A 23,933-nucleotide genomic window follows, 5' to 3' on the forward strand; every position below is an offset into this window, starting at 1 on the left:
CGGCTCTGCACACACAGCTCCGGGGCCTCCTTGGCTTTGCTTTTTTTCTTCTTTTTTAACTCCTGTGGTGCCAGTCTGAAGCCTCACACAGTGCACGTGACACTCATAATTGGCAGCAGATTAATAAAACAGAGCTTTTGTTGTTTGGGACTTCTGACTTGAAAGGGTTTTGTCCAGTGTGTGCATTTTTTGTGCCAATTTGTTCTTCCCCATTGAGCAGCCTTCCATGGAGTCTGCAGGATCTTACAAGCTGTTGAGTGGGAGATTTAGCAAGAATCCTTTGCAAAAGTCTGGTCAAAAAGCATCTCATATTTCCTGTGTTCATCCCTGCATTTTGGGGAACGGGAGATTGTGTTTTGGAAGTCACCACAAACATGGGAACAGCTTCCTTGTTTCTTAAGGATTTGTTTTGGTTTGGGTTTTTCTGCTGGCTGCTTCCCTTCTGAGCCAGAATTGGAGTGGGAACAAAGTTTGTGCTGCTGGCAGATTGTTTGAGCTCTCTTTTCTCCCCACCTCCCAGTCACCACCTCCTCTCTGCCAGGAGGAACGACTCTTTCTGGTTGTTTCCCTCTGCACTGGGGAGCTGCAGCAGAGACAGCTCCGCTCTTCCCTGTGGTTGCTGCAAAAGCTGAAGGAATATGTTGCATTTCAGTCCAGCCAGCTTCCTGTGTGATTAGATATGCTCAGAAATGGAGAAATGGGTCACTGTGGAAGAATTGGGATGTACAGGTACACTTGGATCGGATGAGATTAGGGGCTCGGCGAGCTGCTTGACAGAATCCCTGTGTGACCAGGAGTCACGAGTCCCATCTGTCTCTTGGAGTGTCCCCTGAGGAGGTGGCCTGGCCACCTGGGCATGAGGGAGCCACAAACACTGCAGTGTGTGCAGGATGAGGATGGGGAGGAGGGAGGGAGGTGGGCTGGGGAGCCCTGGAGTTGCACAACGAGTAAGTCAGTTGTAAGTCACCAACTCTCCTGGTAGACCATAAGGAAATGAAAACGTATCCATTGTTTTTTTCCTCTTTGCTTCTCAGTTTGACAGGCTGCCAGGGGTCCCATGCAGCGATCGATGCATCCTCCTCCCGTTTACACAATTCCTGGGGCTGGGAGCAATGGGAGTGTCCCAGCACCAGTGTGCACACTCTTGCTTCTCTTTAGACCAGCCTGGCACACTGCTGCAGAGTGCCCTCATCCCTCAAGGGAAGGTGGCCTTACTGTCCTGGGGCTTGTGTCCTTCTTAACTTTGGGGACCCCTTAGTGCTCCCAACACATGGTTCCTGCAGGAGGCAGCTGGTGTGGGGAGTGCCTGCATTGATGGCAGCTTTGTCAGGGTCTGTGTTTCTGTGGGAAAGGAGGGATTCTGGAAATAAAATCATTCCGTTCTGTCCCTTCCCTCCCCAGTCCCCGTTGTTTGTTGGCTGTCAGGAAACATTTGCCCTGTGGCCTGAAGGACATGAGTTCAGGGCAGCTGCTCTCTGTGCCCAGCTCTGGCTCGCTGCCGCCCTGGGAAATTCCTCTGCTTCCATTTTCCCCATCAGTAAAGTGAAACTAAAAGGCTTTTGTTACATCCAGGCAACCAAACAGCATCTGACACCTCTGTAATGTCCATCCACTGATGCTGCTGGAGTTACTGAACTGACCACGACATCAGATCTATACAGTCGGTTGTGGAAGCACTTAGTGCTCTGCGAGTGGGGTTTGGTTTGGGGTGGGGGTTTGTGCTGTTCCAGAGTGATCTCTGGATAACAGGAGCTTTCATGGGTGCTCAGGCTGCTGGAGGCTTTTCACTCATCAACTGCGATTGCTGATACCTGACAAGCACCACAACAATGCTGACTAGGAGATACAAACACTGGCCTTGGTTCCTTCACTCACTTCACCCGAGGATGCTGGTCAATACAGTCAAAATTTGGACTGAGGAGCCTCAGTGTTGGAATTGTATGAGTGGAGCTTGGGGCAACACCTGGCCAGAGGCTGGAGCTCCACGAGTGGCCCCACAGGTGCTGGGACAGAGGCCAGCAGTGCTCCCACAGCTCTTGCTGGAAAGGACGAGCAGAAGCGGTGTGATCAAGGTGGAATCAATGCAGGAAGGAAACATCTTTCATGAGACATCAATCGTTTTAGCAGCCAGTAATAAAAATAACGAAACACTGTCATAATGGAGCTGGATGATGGTGAGTTCTCATGTTCTTCAGCAGACATGAATTCATACAGCAGATCGATCACAGACAACCCAGGCAAAGCTCACAGCACGGGGAAAAACTCCTTTGGCGTCGCAGTTGATGCAATTTTTATGGATGTGTTGCACATCCTGTTGTTAAGCCGCTTCTCAGGAGCTCATCAGTAAATGAGCTGCTTCGGGAGCGGGTGGGAGCAGTGCGGGCATTGCATCACCTTGTTTTGGCAGCTCACCTGGAGGGCTGAGAGCCGTTCCGACCTCTGCAGCAAAAACAGGAGACAAAATTGTAAGGGAAATGAGCTGAAATTAGCGTGAACTGGCAGGAGCTCTGGAGTCATCAAGAGATTGGGAATTCATCACTGTTGTAACAGAAGTGATTATATTGGAACCAGGGGAATTGGTCACAGACTTTAAAGTCTCCTGTAACTTCTTGCAGCATCTCAGTTTTGAATGATTTCAGCCTTGGGGAGGAGTGCGGGGGGTGCCTGGTCCAGGCTTCAATTCCCCAGGACTTGCCTGAGCTGGTGCCACTTATGATGTAAGACAACGAAGCTTCTAATTCCACTTGTACCCAAACCCATTCCGGGGAAAAAAATACCCGCAAATCCTTTTTCCATCAGAAGGATAGTTCTTTATCCCTTCTGTTTGTGTTGTGGGGTCAGTGTAAGCTTCCCTAAGGCAGGGATGGTCTGTGTGGAGCCGGGCACTGGCAAGCAAAGCTGGCCTGAGCCGTCAGCAGCACTGTGCAATCAATTAAAGTTGTTGCAAAGCTGAGAAGGTTGGACAGATCCAAGAGATTGCAGAGGCATACGGCTCTATCTTGCTTTACATAAATATTTGAATAGCAAGAACATTAATTATAGCAGGTTTGTTTCTTCCCTCTGTTGGGTTGCTGCCAGATTTCATTGGAAGAAAATAGTGACAGCTAACTTGGGATCGGGTATTGCGGCTAAGGGGGTCCGTGAAGCTCTTTATTTGGGGTGTCGGGGAGGGACCAAGAGCGGGTGAGGCCCAAGGGGGAGATCCCACGGCCACGCAGCGGGAGCGAGGAGGGGATGGGGAGGGTCCCCTCTGCCGCCAGGCTTCTGGGGCGCCGGGCGTTGTCCGGGTGTGCTCAGGAGAGCGAGGAAGGCTGAACTGTGCTTCGGACGCAGCTCCATGGGCAGGGCCGATGTGGCTTTCCGTGGAGCCGTGCCTCGTGGCTGCCCTGGCTTTTTCGTGGCCTGTGACCGCGGGTCGCTACCATGGCCGGTGACCGTGACCATCACCACGACTGTGACCGTGGCCGGTGCCCGTGGCCATGACCGTGCCCTTGGCCAGTGCCTGTGACCGTGGCCGTGACCGTGGACCGTGGCCGTGGCCGTGACCGTGACTGTGACTGTGCCCGGGGCCGGGGCCGGGGCCGGGGCCGGGCCGGTCGGTGGCGCGGCGGGACCGCCAGGGGGGCGCGCTGTGCCCAGCGGTGCCCCCCGGGACCCCGGTCCTGCCCCCCCTCCCCTCACCGCGGCCAAGGCGGGAGATCCCGGAGCCGTGGAATGGTTTTGGGCGCAAAGGGACTTTAAACTCCGTCCAGTGCCACCCTTGCCATGGGCAGGGACACCTCCCACTGTCCCAGGCTGCTCCAAGCCCCGTCCAGCCTGGCCTTGGGCACTGCCAGGGATCCAGGGGCAGCCCCAGCTGCTCTGGGCACCCTGTGCCAGGGCCTGCCCACCCTCACAGGGGAGGATTCCTTCCTAATAGCTAATCTAAATCTACTCTCAGTTTGAAACCAATCCCCCTTGTCCTGGCACTCCATCCCTTGTAAAAAGTCTCTCTCCATGTTTCTTGTCAGCTCCTTCAGGCCCTGCAAGGCCACACTGAGGTCACCCCAAAGCTTCGCCTCTCCAGGCTGAACATTCCCAGCTCTCGCAGCCTTTCCTCCCAGCAGAGCTGCTCCATCCCTCTGCTCATCCTGGAGCCTCCTCTGGGCTCTCTCCAGCAGCTCCAGGTGCTCCCTGTGCTGGGCCTGGGGCTGGGGCAGCTCTGCAGGTGGGGCCTCACCTGAGCACAGGGGCACAGGGGCAGAACCCCCCCTGCCCTGCTGCCCACGCTGGGCTCAGCCCAGCTCAGGGGGGCTCTGGTCCCAGCACACACAGCTGGGGCATGGCCAGTGCTTGCCCACCAGTACCCCCAAGTCCTTCTCCCCAGGGCTGCTTTCACCTTTTCCCTGGATATTGTTGCATTTCTTCTGTTATTTATTTATACAATCGCAATGCCCAGAAATCTGAATGGAGAGCAGAGATAAATGGCACTGGCAGGTATCCACAGCTTTGTGAGGGAAGAATTGCGTTAAGTGAATCAAAATAAAGAGCATGTCCCCTCCAAAGCACCACAGTATATGCAAATAAATCTGCACGGCCTCTGTCTCCTTGGCTCGGGCCTCGCAATTATCCCAGCATTAGGCATTTACAATAACTCTGGAACATGCTTTTAGGCAGTGCTCCTCTTTCCTCTCCCTTTTCTGCTACTTGAAGCAAGCTCTTCCCTTGGGAAATCCTCATTGTCTTGTGGAAACAGTGAAATCCTCCCTGGGTGGTGCTGGCTCAGCTCACGCTGGGGCAGCGGCAGAGTCCAGGGAGTTGGTTAACTTCGCCACTAAAATGTCCCCCTGAAATTCCCAGTTCACTGCTTAGAGCCAGGAATATAAGAACAAAGGTAATCGGCAAGTCTTTCAAGGGAGCAAGTGGTTTGAAGGCTTGATTATAATTAGCATAATTAGGGGAGAATTTTATTTTTGCATGGATTGAACTGAAAGGAAAAAAAAGCAGAATAATCCATTGATTTTAAAAATAAAATAAACGCAGGGAAGAAAGGTCCCCTTCTCCAGGCTGGAATGGACTGAAAAGCAAACATTCTTTTTTGGGCTTTGCTGAGAAATCACTTTTTCCATCTAAGGAATTTTTTTTAAGTGTTGCATTTTGATTGATTTATTAATGAACATAAGCCCAGGCATGAGGTGCCCGTTCTCCGTATGGATTGTAAAAATCCTCCACTGAGCTTCTGGAACGTTTTCCTCCCTTAAACTGAAGGTAACATTTGCATCCTTGAGCAGTGTCCGCTCGGCTCTAAGTGATTTGTTGTGTTTGGCTGCTGGGAGCTGTGTGTATTTTACTCCTAAGTCTCAAACTGCTAGTTCTGCCCCCTCTCTCTCCCTGCAACAAGAAGTCTCAGAGAAAAACAGAAAAACCTTGCTTGGGTTTACCTGAGCAGCTACACCTGTGTGGAAGTGTCAGCTGTGAAAGCAGATTGTTTGTCTCCTAGCTGGAGGTAGAGGTGTATTACATTCCAGACTTTGGGGAAAAGAGATTAAAACACCTATTAGTTCACTACAAACTTCTGGGTTGTTTTTTTTTTTTTTTTTCCCCATTTACATTCAAAATAATTAACTCAAGAACTCTGGGTTTATTTTGTTTTCCTCGTGCTTTAACTCACAGGACTGGGGGGACCCTCCGGAGGCAGCGGGGCTGTTTTTCTAATGCCCCTTTGCTGGCTGCAATGGCTCAGCTTCCCCTCAGGCCTCGAGGGCTTGGAGGGATGAATTAGGAGCAACAAAGCCCCCAGTGTGGTGAGGCTTTCACCTTTCTCGGGCGCGGGGCAGGACGGCAGCACCAGCACCGCCGTGGGGTGGGATGGGGTGGGGTGGGTCCCCCCGACCGCTGCTGTCACCAAGGTCTGGGATGGAGATCCGCGTTCTGCCTCTGCCAGGGAGCTGGGAAGCTCTGGGAAGGCGGGCAGGGCGCTGGGAACACGCACTGCGATAGCCCCGTAAAGCACAACAAATCGGTTTGATCTTTGTTTCTCAAGGACAAACCAATTACGCCCGTCAGAAGGCAAAGCTGCATAATCGGGTTTCTGCGAGTCCCTCGCCGTGTTACAGTGGTTTATTTGTCAGGCTGGTGTTGGCAGGGCCGGTGTTAATTCCCAGCCCGTCCCTGACGGTGAACTTGGTGTTTCAGCCCAAGGTCAGAGGGTGCCTGTGGAGTCCGTGCGCTCCCCGCAGCGCCTGAGCACGGCTCGTGGCCACGGACCCTGTCCTGTGCTCCGGCCTGGCCGAGGTGAGGGAGGGGCTCCGGCACTTTCCAGATGTAAACAGCCTGTTCTTTGGATGTTGTTAATAACAGGAATGCGAGGAGTGACTAACAACAATGCGCTGACTAGGACAAGCGCTTGGATCTGCTTCCCGGTGCCCTGCTTGAAAGGATACAATTATTTTTCGTAACTGTTTATTTTCCCTTTACAACAAGCTAAGCGAAGCAAGTTTGTCAGAGGCAGAGTGCTCCTAATTTGGTCTCCAGTGACCTCTGCAGCCGTGATTGGCAGCCCGGTGTCAGGAAGGAACTTGTGCCTGTGAGACAGAAATGAGCAGAACAAATGCCGTAGGACAGCCTGGGTTCCCTGGGGGACACGGGCTCAAAAAGGTGAAAGAAGTGCAATTACAGGAGGTTTTCAGCACAGAAAGTTAATTAGCTACTAAATAGCATTTAGTGCAGTTCAACGTGGGGAAATTTATGTTTTGAAAGCAAACAGATCAATGGAAAGCCTGTGGAACAAGCTCTTGGAAAGTCCATGTTGACATCTGTGTACTTTGTACTGTAGCAGCCTGAGCAGTTTTTCCCAGGTTTCCCCAACAAACAGGAGGAATTGTTAGATTTGTTTCCCACATGTTTGCAGATGTATAGAAATGCTTCCACATGAGGATGTTTTGACATTTAATTTTAGAAATTCTGGCTAGGCTTTCTAAATCCAGGCTATCCAACACCTTGTTCCCTAGTCACTGTGGTCAGTGGAAATCGATTCTGTTCGGGTTCTCTGAGGCGCAGGAACTTCAAGTTCCAAATGTTTTCAGCCAAAGGGTGGATTTAACACAATTCTTAACCTGGTTACTGGTCTGTGCTGGTCAGAGTGAGGAGCTGGTGCGACGGCAGCGTTTCCCTGTCCGTGGCTGACTGTGTGGCCACACTCCATGGGAAGCTGGTGCTGTCCTGAGAGTGTCCTTCCAGCCCTGCTCTCCAGAGTGAGCAGAGAAATTTTGACATCTTTTTTTTTAATCCTAAATTACCAATCTGGTTTCCTTTGCATGTCTTTCATGTCACTGAAGTCAGCACGTTTCACAGTCTATAATATATGTATTTTGTCAAGGACACTTTTTTTATCAGAACAATGGATTTGGGTTCCAGATGCTCAATATTACCTCACTCTGTACAGCCACTGCACTAAATTTTTAGGCATTTCAGGATAGCTTTGAACTTTTGTTGGCAGATTATTTGTTTGAAGCTGTCTGTCTTAGCAGCTGATGCTGCCAGGAGCTGTTTCACCTTGCTGGGAAGAAGAGGAACCCAGAAGGTCAGTGCCTGTGGGGAATAGTGTAGAAACAGAGAAACGCTAACCCCTGGGGAGGAAAAGGGGCATGTAATTCCCATTACATGGATGCTCATACATTATGATGATACTCATTGTCTGTAAATGATGGTCCCAAGCCGGCATGCAGGAATGCTGGGGCTGTGGGAGCTGTTATTAGTGACAGCGTGCGTTAGCGCAGGGGTGATGGAGAGCCAGCTCCAGCAGCAGGGTCTGGCTCTGGCAGGGGGCTCTCTGGGAATCAGGTGGTGCACGCTGACAGCTTGGGTAACTGCCACATCATGGCTGTAGCCTTCAGCCCCTTTCTCTCTCGTAATTATATTTGTCACATCACATCGTAAAATGAGTTATTAGGTCTTTGTTGCTGAAATTGGCTTCCCAGGTAATCGGGGCAGGTCTCTGGAACAGAAATAATAACTGGGTTTAGCTCTCTCTGCACCGTAGGTGTGTTCCAGGGCTTTGGAACTGTGAGTTGGGTCCCACTGCTGTAGGTTGAGTCTCACCTGCAGTGTCTGAGCTCCTTGACTGTGTGAGAGGTCCCATGTGGTGGGAGGGGAATGGTGGCTCCTTAGGGGCTGCAAAGGCTCCAGGAATGTGGATATGGTTGGCTGCTGTAGTTGATTGTTGAGTGGAAAAAGTATATCAGCCCCTGGTCCTGCTCCCTGGCAGGAATGGGATGTGTTTTGAGACAAGAGTGGTGGGACTTGGGTGAGGGCAAAAGGCTGAAGTGGAATCACAGAATCATTTGGGTTGGAAAAGCCCTCAGAGATCGAGTCCAGTCATTCCCCCAGCACTGCCAAAGCCACCACTGACCCATGTCCCCACATGCCACATCCACATGGCTGTTAAATTCCTGCAGGGGTGGGGACTCCACCACTGCCCTGGGCAGCCTGTTCCAATGTTTGACAGCCCTTTCCATGAAGAATTTTTCCCCAATATCTAACCTGACCTTCCCCTTGCACAACTTGAGGCTGTTTCCCTCTGTCCTGTCCCTTGTTCCCTGGGAGCAGAGCCTGACCCCCAGCTGGCTCCACTCTTCTGTCAAGGAAGAGAAGGTCCCCCCTGAGCCTTCTTTTCCCCAGGCTGAGCCCCCCCAGCTCCCTCAGCTGCTCCTGGGGCTCCAGACTCTTCCCCAGCTCCAATCCCTTCCCTGGACGTGCTCCAGCCCCTCCATGACCTTCTTGGACTGAACATGGCCCAGGGTTTCCTAACCCAGGTTTCGCTAATCCTCCTTGATTTTTTTCCCTGTCCCTTTTATTTCCATGGCCCACTGCACTTGTTTTGCTGACCAGTGCTGTGTACTAGCTGGTGCTCTGTTTTTCCTGGATCCCACAGCCCAAAGTCTCTCTGGAATGTTCCTCTGGCTATTTGCGTTGCAGTACTTCAGCTCCCTGCTTTTACAGGGTGCTCTGGGATAAATTCCTCATCCAACAGATAGAATAGTCTGACAAACAATAAACTCTTCCCCCTGCATCTGTCTATCTTGAGTGCCTGGTTAGAGGACTCCCCAAACCCCACAAAATTAGCAGAGATCATAGTGCTTATTGTTACTGGCCTACAGAATGATCTCAATATTAAAATTTTGTTTAAAAGTAGTACAGAAATTAGAGTGTTTTCAATTTTTTTTCAATCAATATGTACAGGAAAAAGTAATTTTAGACACAGTGCGGGTTTTTTCCAAATTTCCCCAGTGACTCAGTGAGCACCAGCACGAGGTGGTTCTGTCTCTGCATCTGTCCTGAGTGTGAATGTTTGTGTCCATTGACCCCTGTGAAGGGCAGGGGGGCACAGGTGTCTCTTTCAGATTTCACCCTCTGCATCAGTGAGAACATTGGAATTTCCCTGGGCCGCACAGGCTGAGACACTCTGCTCACCCTGCCTGGAAAGGGGGAACCCACTGACACAAGATGCTTCCGTGCCTGTGGGATGCGTGTGGGAGCTTGTCACCGGTGGCTGGATGGGAACTGTAAACATTTGTCTTGGAGAAGCATTTCCGGAAGATCCCCCAGTGCCAGGACTGTGCCCAGGCTCTCCTGCCCGCGGGTCTCGGCTGGCTGCTGCTGCAGCTGGGGCAGGTTTGGGTTATGGAGCAGCTGCAAATGCCGTGCTGTGCTGAGGAACTACAGAATGCTCAGGATCAAAGCCACCCTGCCCAGCTCTACTGTAACTCATTTCTGGCAGTTCTCTGGACACTTCTGCTGGTCATTTCAGGTGATGTTTTGAAGAATGGACGCATGGACCTCTGTGACCAGGACCTGCATGATCCTCACACCAACCCATCCTCCAGCCCACTGCCATACTGACCAGCTCATCTTTGCAAGAGTTTTAGAAAATGGGTTGCCTCTGCTTAGTCTTTGAGTTAGTTTGAGTCATCTCTTCCAGGAAAATCCTGTGTAACCAGCTGTGGCTGTTACGAAGTGTTGCTCCATAAATACCAGCTGCTCCTAGCAGGCAGTCCAGCCCAAGTGTCTTGTACCAGGACTCTTGTTACATCTGCATTAATGTTAGATACTGAATGTTTTAGAAAGTGTTACATTTTGCTGCTTTATCAGAAAGTAATGCTTGATTTTTCATAAAGGCCAGTACAATCTTCATGGAAAAATTCCCAAAACAGGGGATGGTGTACAGCTGTGCCTGTGGTCCGAGGTATCCTGGTGTCTAACAGTTGGAGTGAGTTTGGATGTGTGGTGTGATCCCTAATGCCACATCCCTTCTGAGTCCTTGTTCTCCGAATGCCCTGAATGTGAGTTCTGCTTCGCTGCTTCCTTTCCAAAAACTGGAGCAGCAGAACTTCATTCCCAGAGAGCCACGAAGCTGCTCCTTTAGCTGTAGTCACCAGCCTTGGTCTCATCCAGACAGTGCTACAGGAGCAGGAATGGGCTCGGGGATCTGAGTCACACATTGGAACGGGCCTTGGTTAAAAATGTAACCAACTCCCTGGGCTGTCCTGAGCCCTGTCTGTCGGAATGCACTGCCCTGACCCACGGGGAGATGCTGCCCATGAGGCTGGTCCCTGGGGAAGAGGCCCTGGAGCCAGGCGCGGGAGGCACACGGATGTGAAGTGCATGCTGAGTGTGTGATTTCCAGCGTTCAGTGCCCACATTGTTGGATAAGAGGATTAGAAAACACCACATAAAGTGGCCTTGCAGGGGGCTGCTTTGTACCTGCTCCGGGCCTTGTCTGGCAAACCCCGATTTCACAGCAGAGCCCATTCAGAGCCCGCGCCGAGATTGTTCACGTGCATTGGCCTTTTTACGAGCCAAGGGGTCACAGTTTCACATTCACTTAATTCCCAAAGCACTGATATTTTTCTTTTGGGATCGGGGCTGGTGGGGACATGGAGGCTTTTTGAGTCTGAACTCAGTTTGCATTTAAAGCGGGAGATCTGGGGTGGATTGGGAAAGGGTTGGGTTCGCCTTCTCTGCTTTGCAGCGGGTTGAAGAGCTCAGGTGTGATTTCCCAATCCTTAACTCTCCCAAGTTTCAAGATTGCAAGTGGAAACCATTTGTCTGGAGTTTATGGACACGAATCCAGGCTTGGCAGGTCCACTTGCAGAGGTGTAATGAGAAACTCGAGTTCAGGGGAAACATCTTTGGATCTCACTGGTCAAAGAGGGAATTTCCCAGATGAGATCCCAGGTCCATGCTGCTGTTGGAATGTGCTCATTCCTCCTGTCCCCATCCTGGTGTGGAGTGGCTGAGCTGGACACTGAGGGGATTGCTTGAGCTTCTTCATTTTGCCTTCTCAGAAGTTGGTGTTTTGAGGAATGGGTTTGGCTCTCCCTAGTTCTGCATGCAAGAACTTTAGGAATAAAGACCAAAACCAGGATGCTTTTTGGGATGGTAGGGAATTAATTGAAATAAAAATAATTTATGCTTCAGAACTCTGACTAAAGGTTTTTAGCATGGAGTAGCTGTGGTTGTTGCATGTACCCACAGCCTCCCATGGCTGATGGAGTTTTTGTCCCCATGCTCTGTCCACAGGGACACGTGTGACAATCGCATGACCTGCTCCACCAGCTCTGCCTCCAGCCTGGACACCAGTGCCCAGTTCCAGGAGAACAATGGGCAAATGCAGAGCACCAGATGGGATGAACAGCAGAAGGTATTTGCCCTCGAGCAGGTGTGTGGTGTCTTCAGAGTTGACCTGGGACAAATGAGATCACTTCGCCTTTTCTTCAGGTACTGGGTCCTTGTGTGTGAGCCGTGTGTGAGCCATGTGTGAGCTGTGTGAGCCATGTGTGAGCTGTGTGAGCCGTGTGTGAGCTGTGTGTGAGCTGTGTGAGCTGTGTGAGCCCTGTGTGAGCCGTGTGTGAGCGCTGTGTGAGCCCTGTGTGAGCCCTGTGTGAGCCGTGTGTGAGCTGTGTGAGCTGTGTGTGAGCTGTGTGTGAGCTGTGTGAGCTGTGTGTGAGCCATGTGTGAGCTGTGTGAGCCGTGTGTGAGCTGTGTGTGAGCTGTGTGAGCTGTGTGAGCCGTATGTGAGCTGTGTGTGAGCTGTGTGTGAGCCGTGTGTGAGCTGTGTGTGAGCTGTGTGAGCTGTGTGAGCCGTATGTGAGCCGTGTGTGAGCCCTGTGTGAGCCCTGTGTGAGCCGTGTGTGAGCTGTGTGAGCTGTGTGTGAGCTGTGTGTGAGCTGTGTGAGCTGTGTGAGCTGTGTGAGCTCTGTGTGAGCTGTGTGTGAGCTGTGTGAGCCGTGTGTGAGCTGTGTGAGCTGTGTGTGAGCTGTGTGTGAGCTGTGTGTGAGCCCTGTGTGAGCTGTGTTGGAGCTGTGTGTGAGCTGTGTGTGAGCTGTGTGTGAGCTGTGTGTGAGCCCTGTGTGAGCCCTGTGTGAGCCGTGTGTGAGCTGTGTGAGCTGTGTGTGAGCTGTGTGAGCTGTGTGTGAGCCCTGTGTGAGCCCTGTGTGAGCCGTGTGTGAGCTGTGTGTGAGCCCTGTGTGAGCTGTGAGCTGTGTGTGAGCTGTGTGAGCCCTGTGTGAGCTGTGTGTGAGCTGTGTGTGAGCTGTGTGAGCTGTGTGTGAGCCCTGTGTGAGCCCTGTGTGAGCTGTGTGTGAGCTGTGAGCTGTGTGTGAGCTGTGTGTGAGCTGTGTGTGAGCTGTGTGAGCTGTGTGTGAGCCTGTGTGAGCTGTGAGCTGTGTGTGAGCTGTGTGTGAGCCCTGTGTGAGCCCTGTGTGAGCTGTGTGTGAGCTGTGTGTGAGCTGTGTGTGAGCTGTGTGTGAGCTGTGTGAGCCCTGTGTGAGCTGTGTGTGAGCCCTGTGTGAGCTGTGTGTGAGCTGTGTGTGAGCTGTGTGAGCTGTGTGTGAGCTGTGTGAGCCCTGTGTGAGCTGTGTTGGAGCTGTGTGTGAGCTGTGTGTGAGCCCTGTGTGAGCTGTGTTGGAGCTGTGTGTGAGCTGTGTGTGAGCCCTGTGTGAGCTGTGTGTGAGCTGTGAGCTGTGTGTGAGCTGTGTGTGAGCCCTGTGTGAGCTGTGTTGGAGCTGTGTGTGAGCTGTGTGTGAGCCCTGTGTGAGCTGTGTGTGAGCTGTGTGAGCTGTGTGTGAGCTATGTGTGAGCTGTGAGCTGTGTGTGAGCTGTGTGTGAGCTGTGTGTGAGCCCTGTGTGAGCTGTGTGTGAGCTGTGTGTGAGCTGTGTGTGAGCTGTGTGTGAGCCATGTGTGAGCTGTATGATTTCTGGGAGTTGTGCATGCTCTGTGTTGGGGCTCTAGGGGGAGGTGGTTTCTGCAATTTTACCTGGAAGCCTTTCCAGAACAATTGCCTACAGGAAAGTGAGTGTCAGCCTTCCCAAGGAGAGCCTCTGAATTACAGTTACAGAGCCGAAAGGTTTTATTTTTAGTGAAGGAAAGGTTGCTCTTAGCTGTCATATCAAAAATGCTTCAAATAACCTGGGGATGTGAAAAACGTCTTTATCTTTGGTACCTTTGCCTGCCCCTCACCAGGCTCCTCTAGAGTCTTGCTGCTCTCACCCTCTTCAGTTATCTTTCAAATTACTACAAAATTTATTTCAAATTATTGCAAAAACATTTTTACTCCCTCTTTTTGCTCTCGCTCCCTGTTTCTTTGGACAAAGCTGTGTGTGAGCAAGTCTGCGCATCCCAAGGAGATGACTTTGTGTACTGCCTTAATGTTTCTGGGACAGACTTCCTGTGGTTTTTTCTCCAGGGAAGACAAATTTTAATTCCTTCATGTGAAGGAAGGGTAAAAATAGTGCTGTTACCAGGCACAAGTGGAGAAAATTGTCACTCTGGCCATGTCATACAATCATAAAATGTCTCAATTGGAAGTGACCCGTAAGGATCATTGAGTCCCAGAGATGTAAAACTGCCTCTGTGCCCTGTTTGAAGGGGCAGCTTGGTTGGTGTTGCACTTTGTCACTTGCTTTGCACTGTCTCTCCCCTGAGGCGCCGTGTCCCTGCTGGTCCCTCGCTGTGCTGGGTGGTCCCTGCAGGTTGTTCTCCGTTGTTCCCACAGTGATGAGGCATGTACCTGTGGGCAGCTGGTGGTGGCGAGCAGGGAGAGCCAGTACAAGATCTTCCATTTTCATCACGGTGGCCTGGATAAACTGTCTGAGGTGTTTCAGCAATGGAAGTACTGCACAGAGACCCATCTCAAGGACCAGGTACCTGAGCGAGGCTCTTGGTGTTTCACACTTGGGTTGGTGCACTGGAGAAATGAGGCTTTGAGTTCATGTCACCAGGCCAGGCAGGAAGCTGCCAGGTGCTGGATGTTTAGGATGGAAGTGCAAGCCAGACTCAAGGTCTCTCTTGGACTTGTCTGTCTCCACACATTCCTATTCTACCTGTGGAATATGGGGGAAGATCATCCAGAAGACTTACTTAGGTAGTGATTTTGCTAGACCTGACAGGTCGGCACTGTCCTTTAGGGACAGAAGGTGTCTGGAAATCTGCAGAGATAGGTTGGAAATTGTGTCAGAGCCTTTCATCCATCTTGTGACGTGTAACATTGTGTTTGGAGAATGTTTTGACAAGGCATCTTGCCATATTTTGTTCAGTCTACATACAAATGTGATAAGAGCTCTTTAATTATCTGTTTAAGATATTGTATGTGCTTATTAGAAACAGTGATTTTTAAATTTCCATCCTTCCCACAGAGCCCCCCGCTGCTTTTCTTATTACAGTCGCATGGGCTCACTTTTTGCATTGAGCAACCTTTGATTTTTAAATTAAATGTCAGCTGCAGCCTTGCACTGGGATCCTGAGTGCCCTCAGAGAGCCTGGCAGCGCAGTTCCCCGCTCTCCTAACAGCAATCCCTTTGTATATGGCCAATCATATGTAATTTATTGCAGGCATTCCTGGCAGGGGCAAGTTTTGCTGTAAGCAGCATTAATTCAGTTTCAGGTCAGGGATAAGATTGGAGGAGGAATGGAAACTAATTTTTTTTTAAGATGAAGCTGTTTTGTGGTGGATTTTAATTATTCAAATCACTCTTGTTATTGTAATGGTTGGAATTTAAAAAAAAACCAACAAAACAAAACCTCCCCAAGTGCAGCTCCTCAGTGCTTAATCCTACACGAACCATGCAGAGGTTTCCCTGCTCTGGGCTTCACACTCTGCTGCTCTCCCTGGCTCCTGCTGCAGTTTTGGTTTGTTTTCCCCCATTCAGCAGCTTGCAGATGAGAAAACCTGCATGCAGTTCTCCATCCGCCGCCCCAAGCTGCCCTCCTCAGAGACCCACCCCGAGGAGAACTCGTACAGGCGCCTCGACGTGTCTGCCTGGCTGCACCACCTCAACGAGGCCGGGCAGGTGGAAGAAGAGTACAAGCTGAGGAAGGTGAGGGGCTTTCCTCTGCTCATTCCTGTGCAGAGCTTGAGTCCCCAGGGGGAACTGCAGGAGTTTGCATTCCTGCCAGGGGCAAGAGCTGGGCATTTGGGAGGATGGAGACTGGTGAGTGAAGCCCTGGCTGGACATCTTGCTGTGGGACTGGAATCTGCTCAGGTAGGAGTGCATTCCAGCAGATTCCCACCTGGGCATGTCCTGTATCACCTGCTCTAGGTGACCCTGCCTTGGCAAGGGAGGTTGGACTGGATATCTCTAGAGGTCCCTTCCAACCCTAACAATTCTGTGATTCTGTGATGGTGGAGCATTTCCCTGACCAAGGAGCTGTCCCACTTCTGCTGCCATTTGAAATCAATAAACCGAAGTGCCCAGTGCCTGCTGTGTTTGCAGAATGTGTGACCGAGTCACAGAGAACACTGGAGCTTGCTGAAAGAACTGAGATGGTTGAAATAGCTGAGATTGTATGAACCGAGATTGCTGTATAAACTGAGATTGCTGTATGAAATAACAGGGCTGAGGGGAGCACTGGGCCCAGGCCCTGAGAGGGAAGTTTGCAGTGCAGTGCAGTCTCCAGGATTTGGGATTAAGCCGTGACATGAGAACGACACGTTAATCATAGAGCCTCTCCGGGGGTGGTTATTGACATTGAAATGAGCCTGATTTGTGTCTGATCTGGGAATAGAGGGCCAGCACTTTCCCTCTAAACATGTGCAAATTGCAGGAGCTTGAATCAAGGCGTCACTTGTCAGGAAAGAACTGCAGAGGCACCAAAGCACAGCAGCAGGCAGTTGCTTGTTGCTGTTTTTGGGAATGCTAAAACTGTACCAGCCATAACTTTTGCTCCTTCTTCCAGGCCATTTTCTTTGGTGGGATTGATATTTCCATCCGTGGGGAGGTGTGGCCCTTTCTGCTGCACTACTATAGCTACGAGTCCACTTCTGAAGAGAGAGAGGCACTGAGGCTGCAGAAGAGGAAAGAATACTTTGAGATCCAGGAGAAAAGGTAACAGACCATCATCATCCTCCCCTGCTCATCTTCCTTGGGCCAGACCTCGCAGTGACACGTCAGTCTCTGCATCCTTTGCATCAGGAGAGTAGAGAAGAGAAGTGGGAGGGATGGTGAAGGAGGCATGTTGGGCACTGCTGACCTCCTGAGGCTCTGGGGCTAATGCCATGGAGCTCAAACATTACCTTCCCTGGGCTCTTGAAACAGGCTCGTCAGTACCACGCAGGGGAGCGCCTCACAGGCAAGGCTCGGGTTAGAACACTGAAGGAGAAATAGGGATCTTATATTTCTTTATAAATAAAATGTACATAAAAATAAGGGATGAGAAGGGTTATGTACTTCCAGAAGGTTGATAATGCAAGAATTGGGTGTTGTTAAATGGAGGTGGGTACATTGAAGCTGGAGAGGGATGGTACTGTTAATCAGGAGACAGTCAAACCAGAGTGCTGAGTTCTGGTGTGCTGAGTTCCAAGGAGCAGTGGAGAGCAGAGCCTGATGCTTCTGAAGTGCTCATTGCAGCAAACACGTTGTGTCATCCCATTTATAACCCAGGAGGCTCCTTCCAGTAATCCCTTGGGACAGGCAGTCCGCTGTTCTGGACAGACCTGCTGGTCTGTTTTTCGGGTGCTGAGGAAACTCAGTACACGAATAGCTTTTCTCTGCAAACTAAGACTGAAATGAGGCTTTTTGTTCATTGTGGCAATCACATTCCTCTCTTGGCAACCCTGTGCTGTTGCTGCACGGTTTCCAGGTTGTCCATGACTCCGGATGAGCAGAAGGATTTCTGGCGCCAGGTGCAGTTCACAGTGGACAAGGATGTCGTGAGGACCGACCGCAGCAACCAGTTCTTCCGAGGGGAGGACAACCCAAATGTGGAGACCATGAGGTGAAGTGTCTGATTCCGGTGTCCTAAAAACCATGTCCTGCTCAATATAGAGACAACTTGATCAGCTCCCAGCCCAGGCTGCCTGGGAGTGCTGCACAGCACCCACCATGCCTCTGGAACCAAGGGATGCAACAGCGAGGCCTTCCCCCAGTGCTCCCACTGCTGCTGTAGCCGTTCCCTTCTCGATCCTATAACCCTGCTCCCATCCCAGAGCTTCTCTGCACACACAGGCACAGCAAAGGTGCTGTGGTAGGGCTGTAGGCAGGTGGTTGGGTCTGTGGTTCTCTTGATGGGGTAGAGGACAAGCACACCAGAGTCTGCTCCGTGAGAGTGTGACCTGTAGAGGCGTGACCTCAAAAGAGTTGGGTTTCATCCAGCAGTATGGCTTGGAGCTTTATGGATGTGTTGGGCATCATCTCTCCTTTCCCACGGGCCCTTCATTTCTGTCCTCTTAATCTTTTTAAAGTCTCATTTTCTGTTTATATTTTGCTGTCTGTGAATGCCAGACCTTTTCCTGAAGTTTATGCCACAGGACTGGTGTTTGCAGCAGGGCTTCCCTTTCTGTTATAGCACCTCACATGAGGCTCTGTGTCTTTGTCCCTGAGTTGATGCTGTCACCTGCCCTCACCTGTCCCACCTCTCTGTTTCTGTCTCTGCTCCAGGAGGATCTTACTGAACTATGCAGTATTTAACCCAACCATTGGATACTCCCAGGGCATGTCTGACCTGGTTGCCCCACTCCTGGCAGAGGTCCTGGATGAGTCGGATACTTTCTGGTGCTTCGTTGGATTGATGCAGAACACGATCTTCATCAGCTCTCCCCGGGACGAGGACATGGAGAAGCAGCTGGTGAGGCTGTGTGCTGGGCAGCCTTCAGCCCTGTCAAGGCTTCTTCTCTCCCCAGTTCCCTGGGCTGGGGCATTCCAGCATGCCAAGTCACACTCCAAAGCCCCTACATCCTTGGGGTGATCCTTGGGATTGTTATGTGCAGGGCCGGGAGCTGGACTTTGATGATCCTTTGTGGGTCAGTTCCAACTCAGGATATTCTAGGATTCTGTGATTCTATTGAAACACCTGGTGGATAGAATTGATCCTGGGTGATTGAGGCACTCCAGAGGCCATTATATCCATCTTTCTTGTGAAATGGCAGCTGAGGGAGAAGAGCTCTCCAGCTCTCCAGCTCTGGCTGCGCAGAGTGCTGAGGGGAGCCCAAGGTAGGGCCTCAGCTCAGGTTGTCCTTTGCAGCTGTACCTGCGTGAGCTGCTGCGGCTGATGCACCCCCGCTTCCACCAGCACCTGTGTGCCCTGGGAGAGGATGGGCTGCAGATGCTCTTCTGTCACCGCTGGATCCTGCTCTGCTTCAAGCGGGAGTTCCCGGAGGCCGAGGCGCTGCGCATGTGGGAGGCGTGCTGGGCTCACTACCAGGTGAGGCAGCTGCCACGGGCACGGCGCGTCCTGGCTGAGTCCTCGCCCCTCAGTACTGAAGATTTCCAGAAAGGCTCTTAGCAGCAAAGTAGCCAAAAGAAGTTGGGTCTGTGGCTATGGCAGAGGTTTATCTATGTAGCAGGAGGATGGAGCCCTGCTTGCCTCTCCTCCTTGGGGGTGTCCGGGCTTCACAAGGAGGTGTATCAGAAAATGCTGAACACCCACTTCTGAAGTTCAGGCTTCTCTTACACAGCTGGGAAATGCCTTCCCAGAAATCTGCTCTGTGGTGCAAGCACTGGTGCAGACCTTGCTGCCGTGCTGTGAAGGGAAGAGGCTTTGGCTCAGCTGTGGTTCAGAAGTCACCAGTAACTCACGTTCTCACCACTGGGCAGAACTGAAGGGAGCAAAATCTCTCACCAAGGACCCGTTTGCGGAGGGTGGGAGGTGAAGGCAGAGCTCTGCCTCCACCTGCTGTACAGCAGCCCCTCTGTTCCCATTGCAGACAGACTATTTCCACCTCTTTATCTGCGTGGCCATCGTGGTGATTTACGGGGACGACGTCATTGAGCAGCAGCTGGCCACTGACCAGATGCTGCTGCATTTCGGCAACCTGGCCATGCACATGAACGGGGAGCTCGTACTCAGGAAGGTAAATGCCCAGGTGCCCGTGTGGGACAAGGTCCAGAGATGAGTTAGAGTGTTGAGAAAACCAGGGACTGCTGCTTCAGCTTGGCATCTCCTGTATCCTTGTGGCTGGGTGGGATGCTGCTGTTTGCCTGGAAACAAGATTTGCAGCAGGAGGAGGTATTTGTTGAGTGCTTGGGAGGTGACAGTGTGGTTGGGATAACCCTTGTTTGGATAACCTGCTCAGGGAAATGGAGATAGAGCTGTTGGGGCCATGTTGGTTCCCTCTTGGCTGGGAGGGACTGGGGCCATGGGATGAGCTGTGGTGTGTGGCAGCCCCTGTGACCTGCCACTGTCCCCAGTGCCCCGGGTAACCCTCAGCTGTTTGGCTGGACGTGCCTTTGCTGAGGCGCAGGTAGCCAAGCAGGAGGATTGGGTGGGGGGCCACCTCAGCTCTCCGTGTTGGTCTCCTGGTAAGGAGTGAACGTTTTTCCCCTCTCTCCCCCTAGGCCAGGAGTCTGCTCTATCAGTTCCACCTGCTCCCCCGCATCCCCTGCAGCCTGCACGACCTCTGCAAGCTGTGTGGGACAGGCATGTGGGACAGTGGCTTCATCCCCGCTGTGGAGTGCTCTGGCCACCACCCGGAGTCCGAGAGCTGCCCATACGGGGGGCTGGTGGAAGTGTCTTCTCCTAAACCAGGAAGTGAAGGCAAGAAAGGCCTGAAAACACGGGATGTCTTTGCCTTCCGAAAATAGCTGGGAGGAACAGGGTGCGACAGCGGAAGGGAAGGGCAGGAAGGATGTGCATAGGAAAAAACGTTGAAGAAAAAAATGGAGGAATAGCTTGTCAAGACTCCTGAGAAGACTGAAAGGTGCGGAATGGAAGAGGAATTAAATTGCTCTGTAGGGGAAGTTCCATTGCACGGGTGGTGGAACCTGAGAGAGAGGCGTCGACCCAGGAACCGTATTTGGATTTGATTTTGTTAGAAACAAGCTTTTCTAGGTTTTAACAAGGACTTTTTATTCTGCCTCTGGGACTGGACTGGTTAGCAACCAGAACTTTCTTACTTGCTGGTGAGAAACGAGAACACTCTGGGGAGCCAAGGCTACCCAGCAGTGTTGGTGGGCAGGTGGCAGGAGCAGAGCCAAGGCCACTGTCCCCTCACCCAGAGCACACCACGCGCTCTCCGCTTCAACCAAAACGTGCAGCTTCTGGCTTCTTTCTAAAGCCATAAAAGCCATTTTAGTTATAATCTGCCAAAAATAAAACTGCAGACCGTTGGGATTGCAGGAAAGGTGTCTGCTTTGTCAGCAAGGAAGGACTGGTGACCTCAAAGTCTTGTCTCTGGCCTTTTCTGGTTTTATAGGATACTGGCTGGCATGATTTTTTTTCCATTTTTATAGAAAATGGACAGCCCCACATCTCAAAGCACTGCTGCTCTGAGTCAGGGTATTTCACAGGCACCGCCCAAAGTTTCCTTCTTCATGAGATACTGCGAAGCAGTTCTTCCCTGGGACGTAGGTGAGGCCCTGGCACAGGGTGCCCAGAGAAGCTGTGGTTGCCCCTGGATCCCTGGAAGTGTCCCAGGCCAGGCTGGACGGGGCTTAGAGCAACCTGGCCTAGTGGAAGGTGTCCTGCCCATGGCAGGGGTTGGAATGAGATGAGCTTTAAGGTCCCTTCCAACCCAAACCATTCTGTGATTCTCTCACATTACAGCAAAGCTGTTTCTTTATGCTGACAACTGCAGACTTTAATACTTTAGTCTGCTGTTTCCAGTATGTTTCCCATTGTGTTTCCTTTGGCTCTCCTCAATTACTGAATATTCACTGTCCTTGCCTGTCACTGCCACAGCCTGTGGCACATACACTCCGTGTGGGTTTTAGGCTCTTCAGTCAGTGCCAGTGCCCCCCGTTCCACATCCCAAAGTGAAAATGAAACTTGCTTTGTTGCAGTCGTTTTTGATGAGCTCTGTCTGATAAAGGTTTCCCTTGGGGTGTTTTTGAAAGGGCAGCATTTCTCTCGTCTGCTGTAAATTTTGCCAGCCAGAAGTGGAGCTGGGGCCTCGAGCCCTCTTGCCAAAGGTTCTTACCAAATTCCATGGCCTCCAAAGGCGTGTCCTGAGCCAGCGTTTGTGCCAAACAGAGCCAGGGGAGCAGTTTCCTTGTGGGGGTGGAAAAGGAGCTGAGGTGGCAGTGGGCTGTGCCTCCCTGCATCCCTCTGCAGCCTTCCCTGGCTGTCCTGCTCCCTCTCACTCCCTCCACGCTGCTTCCCACAGAGCTGCCCTAGGCAGGCTCACTTCCCAGCTCTGCCTCTCAGGAATGTTTGTGTGGAACTACCGTGTCCTCGGGCAGTGCTGGGTGGGTTCCTGCACTTGACAAGCACATTTCTCTCAAAATCCTTCTGCAAAGCCTTACCCACAGCCTGTCCTGGAGCCCCATTCCTGCTGGGAAGTGAGGCTGGAGCTCGGATGCTCTGTGTGAACCAGCACCAGCCAAGAGCACGCAGTGTTCCTGAATGGAAGAAGCCTTGACCCACTGAAGGCAACATGCCAAGGGCTGGCTGTTGAGTGGCAGGAGGACAGTTCAGCTCCCAATTTGTGTGCCTTTAATCCAGAGGACGAAAACTTTCTCCTGGATGAGAGCAGTGGGGAAACCCACTCAGAATGGCACAGCTCTGAGCTGGCCCGGCTGCGGCAGCTCCGAGGCTGCAGGTGTGAGCTGGGGTTTGGCAGGGGACACCTCGTGTAAGGGCTGGGGCTGCTTTGCTCTGGGACGGGGAGTTCATCAAGATTTATGATGTTTCAGTGATAATAAAAGTTTGTGTGAGGCTTTTGTGTGTCCATTGCTGTGCGGGCTGGGGACAGCACTTGGGCAGACACCATTCATTCCCCAGCTTGAGCCGCCCCTTTTGCAGCCACTCAGAGACGTGCTGAGTGCGGGGCCTGCACTGCTGTCCCCAGGCTCTGCTGATGGCAGCCCGAGGACCTGTGGCAGCACTCGATGGCTCCATCCAGATGGAAGCTCCAAGTGGCAGTGGCTGAATTCAGGTCAGAAAAACCACCCGGCAGAAAATGCCAGAAGCATCTTCCTGCAGAGCCAGTCGGTGGCGTGGGGACAGGTGCCAGCTCCCCAGGGGGACAGCAGGAGCCAGATACTGCCTTCTGCCACCTGCCAGCCCCACGTGGGACGGGCATCGCTGTGAGGCCTTGGCAGCACCGTGGCTGCTCCTGGTGCCGGGGCAGCCGGAGCCTCCCAGGAGCCGCGAGCTGTGGGCAGCCCTGCCAGGACTGGGCATGGGGGCAGCCCCTGCGGGGCTCACGGGGTGCTGGGCACAGGGGAACAGCCCCTCCTCATCTCCCCACTCCTGCAGTGGGCTGGGAGGCACCAGCAAACCCCTCCCAGAAGAGCCAGAGCTGGTTTTGCTGCAGCACTCGTTCCCAGCCAGTAAAAGACAATAGGAAGAGATGAAGTAGATAATTTGGAGTGTTATTTTTCCACTATTAAAATGTCATTCAGCAATGTGGAAATCACTCAGGATTCGTTTAGTTAAAGACTCTGCACTGCAGCTTTCCAGCATGTGGAGTAAGCTGGGTTCTGTTTGAAGCAGGGCTCAGCTCTGGGTGTGCATCACTGGGACCAATTGCCTCCCTTGGCCACTCTGCCATGCCTGGTGTGCCCTGAGTGTCGCTCTGCCAGCAAGAGACTTCAGGTGTCTGTCCCTGTGCTCCCCACTGGAGCTCCCCATGCCCCTGGCACACTCTGACCCCACTTTGCCACAGTCAGGGACACAAAGGCGTGGAGCTGGTCCCCAGATGCTCCCAAGGACCAGCAGCACTCACGTCCCAGTGACCCGATTCCAGTCTCAGCCTGTCCATTAGCTTGTGATGCCATTATTTAACTCACACTGGAGATCCACAACCGTCTGAGCTTGTCGGGGGGGGCAGATGGGATCTGTGAAGCCAACCGGAGCCCTCTGGCAGTGCCTGGGATAGCGCTGGAAGCAACCTTGGGATTTTCCTGCAGTGAAAGATGGCAACGAGTCACACACTGGACAGGGCAGTGTATTTCCAAGGTCCTTCTGGCCTGTCCCCAAGATTTTCCTTTGTGACACTCTTTGCCATCTGAAAAAAAAAAAAAAAACAAGAAACAAAAAAGAAGCCAAGCTTCGGTCCCTACAGAGGAGGAAAGAGGATCCTAGGGACAGTGACCCTCACGTGGCGTCTTCTCGGTCGCCGCCCTGAGCGTTGCATTAGCGGCAGCTGAGCAGCCAAAAATAGCCCCTCGCGAAGGTAAATAGTCAGTGTAAGCCTCTTTAGCCTCAGCCTTGAGCTGACACATCCTCCTGCCTCCCGCTGCCGGGGGGAAGGCGAGCAGGGCGGAACGAAAACGGAGCCCTCTGTCCCTGGTAACGCTACCCTCTGTAATCCCGGTGGGAACCCGATCCTGCGCCTGGAACCCTGAGGAGAGGGGAACAGAGCAGCCTGACACCTCGAGAGGGAGACTGGGCTGGTCCCAGGACACCTGGGCACGGGGGGAGAGGGGAGAGGTGCCACGCGGTGTCCCGAGGCTGGGAGGGGGCGCGGAACGGGGTCAATGGGTCAGCTTCGTTTGTCCTTGGCACTGAGCACTGACCA

The 23,933-nt window shown here is 52.2% G+C and overlaps 1 protein-coding gene across 8 annotated transcripts in view; it reads left to right on the plus strand.

Annotated features, from left to right (window-relative positions):
- Positions 1–20,589, plus strand: part of TBC1D16 (TBC1 domain family member 16) — a 30,581-nt gene extending 9,992 nt beyond the window's left edge. For 7 of the 8 annotated variants that reach the window (XM_039562063.1, XM_039562070.1, XM_039562065.1 and 4 more), the window contains 9 exons: positions 11,560–11,757; positions 14,034–14,181; positions 15,187–15,354; positions 16,214–16,362; positions 17,117–17,251; positions 17,914–18,100; positions 18,497–18,676; positions 19,179–19,325; positions 19,810–20,589. In XM_039562063.1, the coding sequence (XP_039417997.1) occupies positions 11,560–11,757; positions 14,034–14,181; positions 15,187–15,354; positions 16,214–16,362; positions 17,117–17,251; positions 17,914–18,100; positions 18,497–18,676; positions 19,179–19,325; positions 19,810–20,055 (1,558 nt within the window). In that variant the 3' untranslated portion in view covers positions 20,056–20,589. The remainder of the gene's footprint in view (positions 1–11,559; positions 11,758–14,033; positions 14,182–15,186; positions 15,355–16,213; positions 16,363–17,116; positions 17,252–17,913; positions 18,101–18,496; positions 18,677–19,178; positions 19,326–19,809) is intronic. The other variant, XM_039562069.1, reaches the window with a different exon arrangement.
- Positions 20,590–23,933: the final 3,344 nt, after the last annotated feature.

This window comes from Corvus cornix, chromosome 18 (genome assembly GCF_000738735.6).
Source record: "Corvus cornix cornix isolate S_Up_H32 chromosome 18, ASM73873v5, whole genome shotgun sequence".
NCBI classification, from domain to species: domain Eukaryota; kingdom Metazoa; phylum Chordata; class Aves; order Passeriformes; family Corvidae; genus Corvus; species Corvus cornix.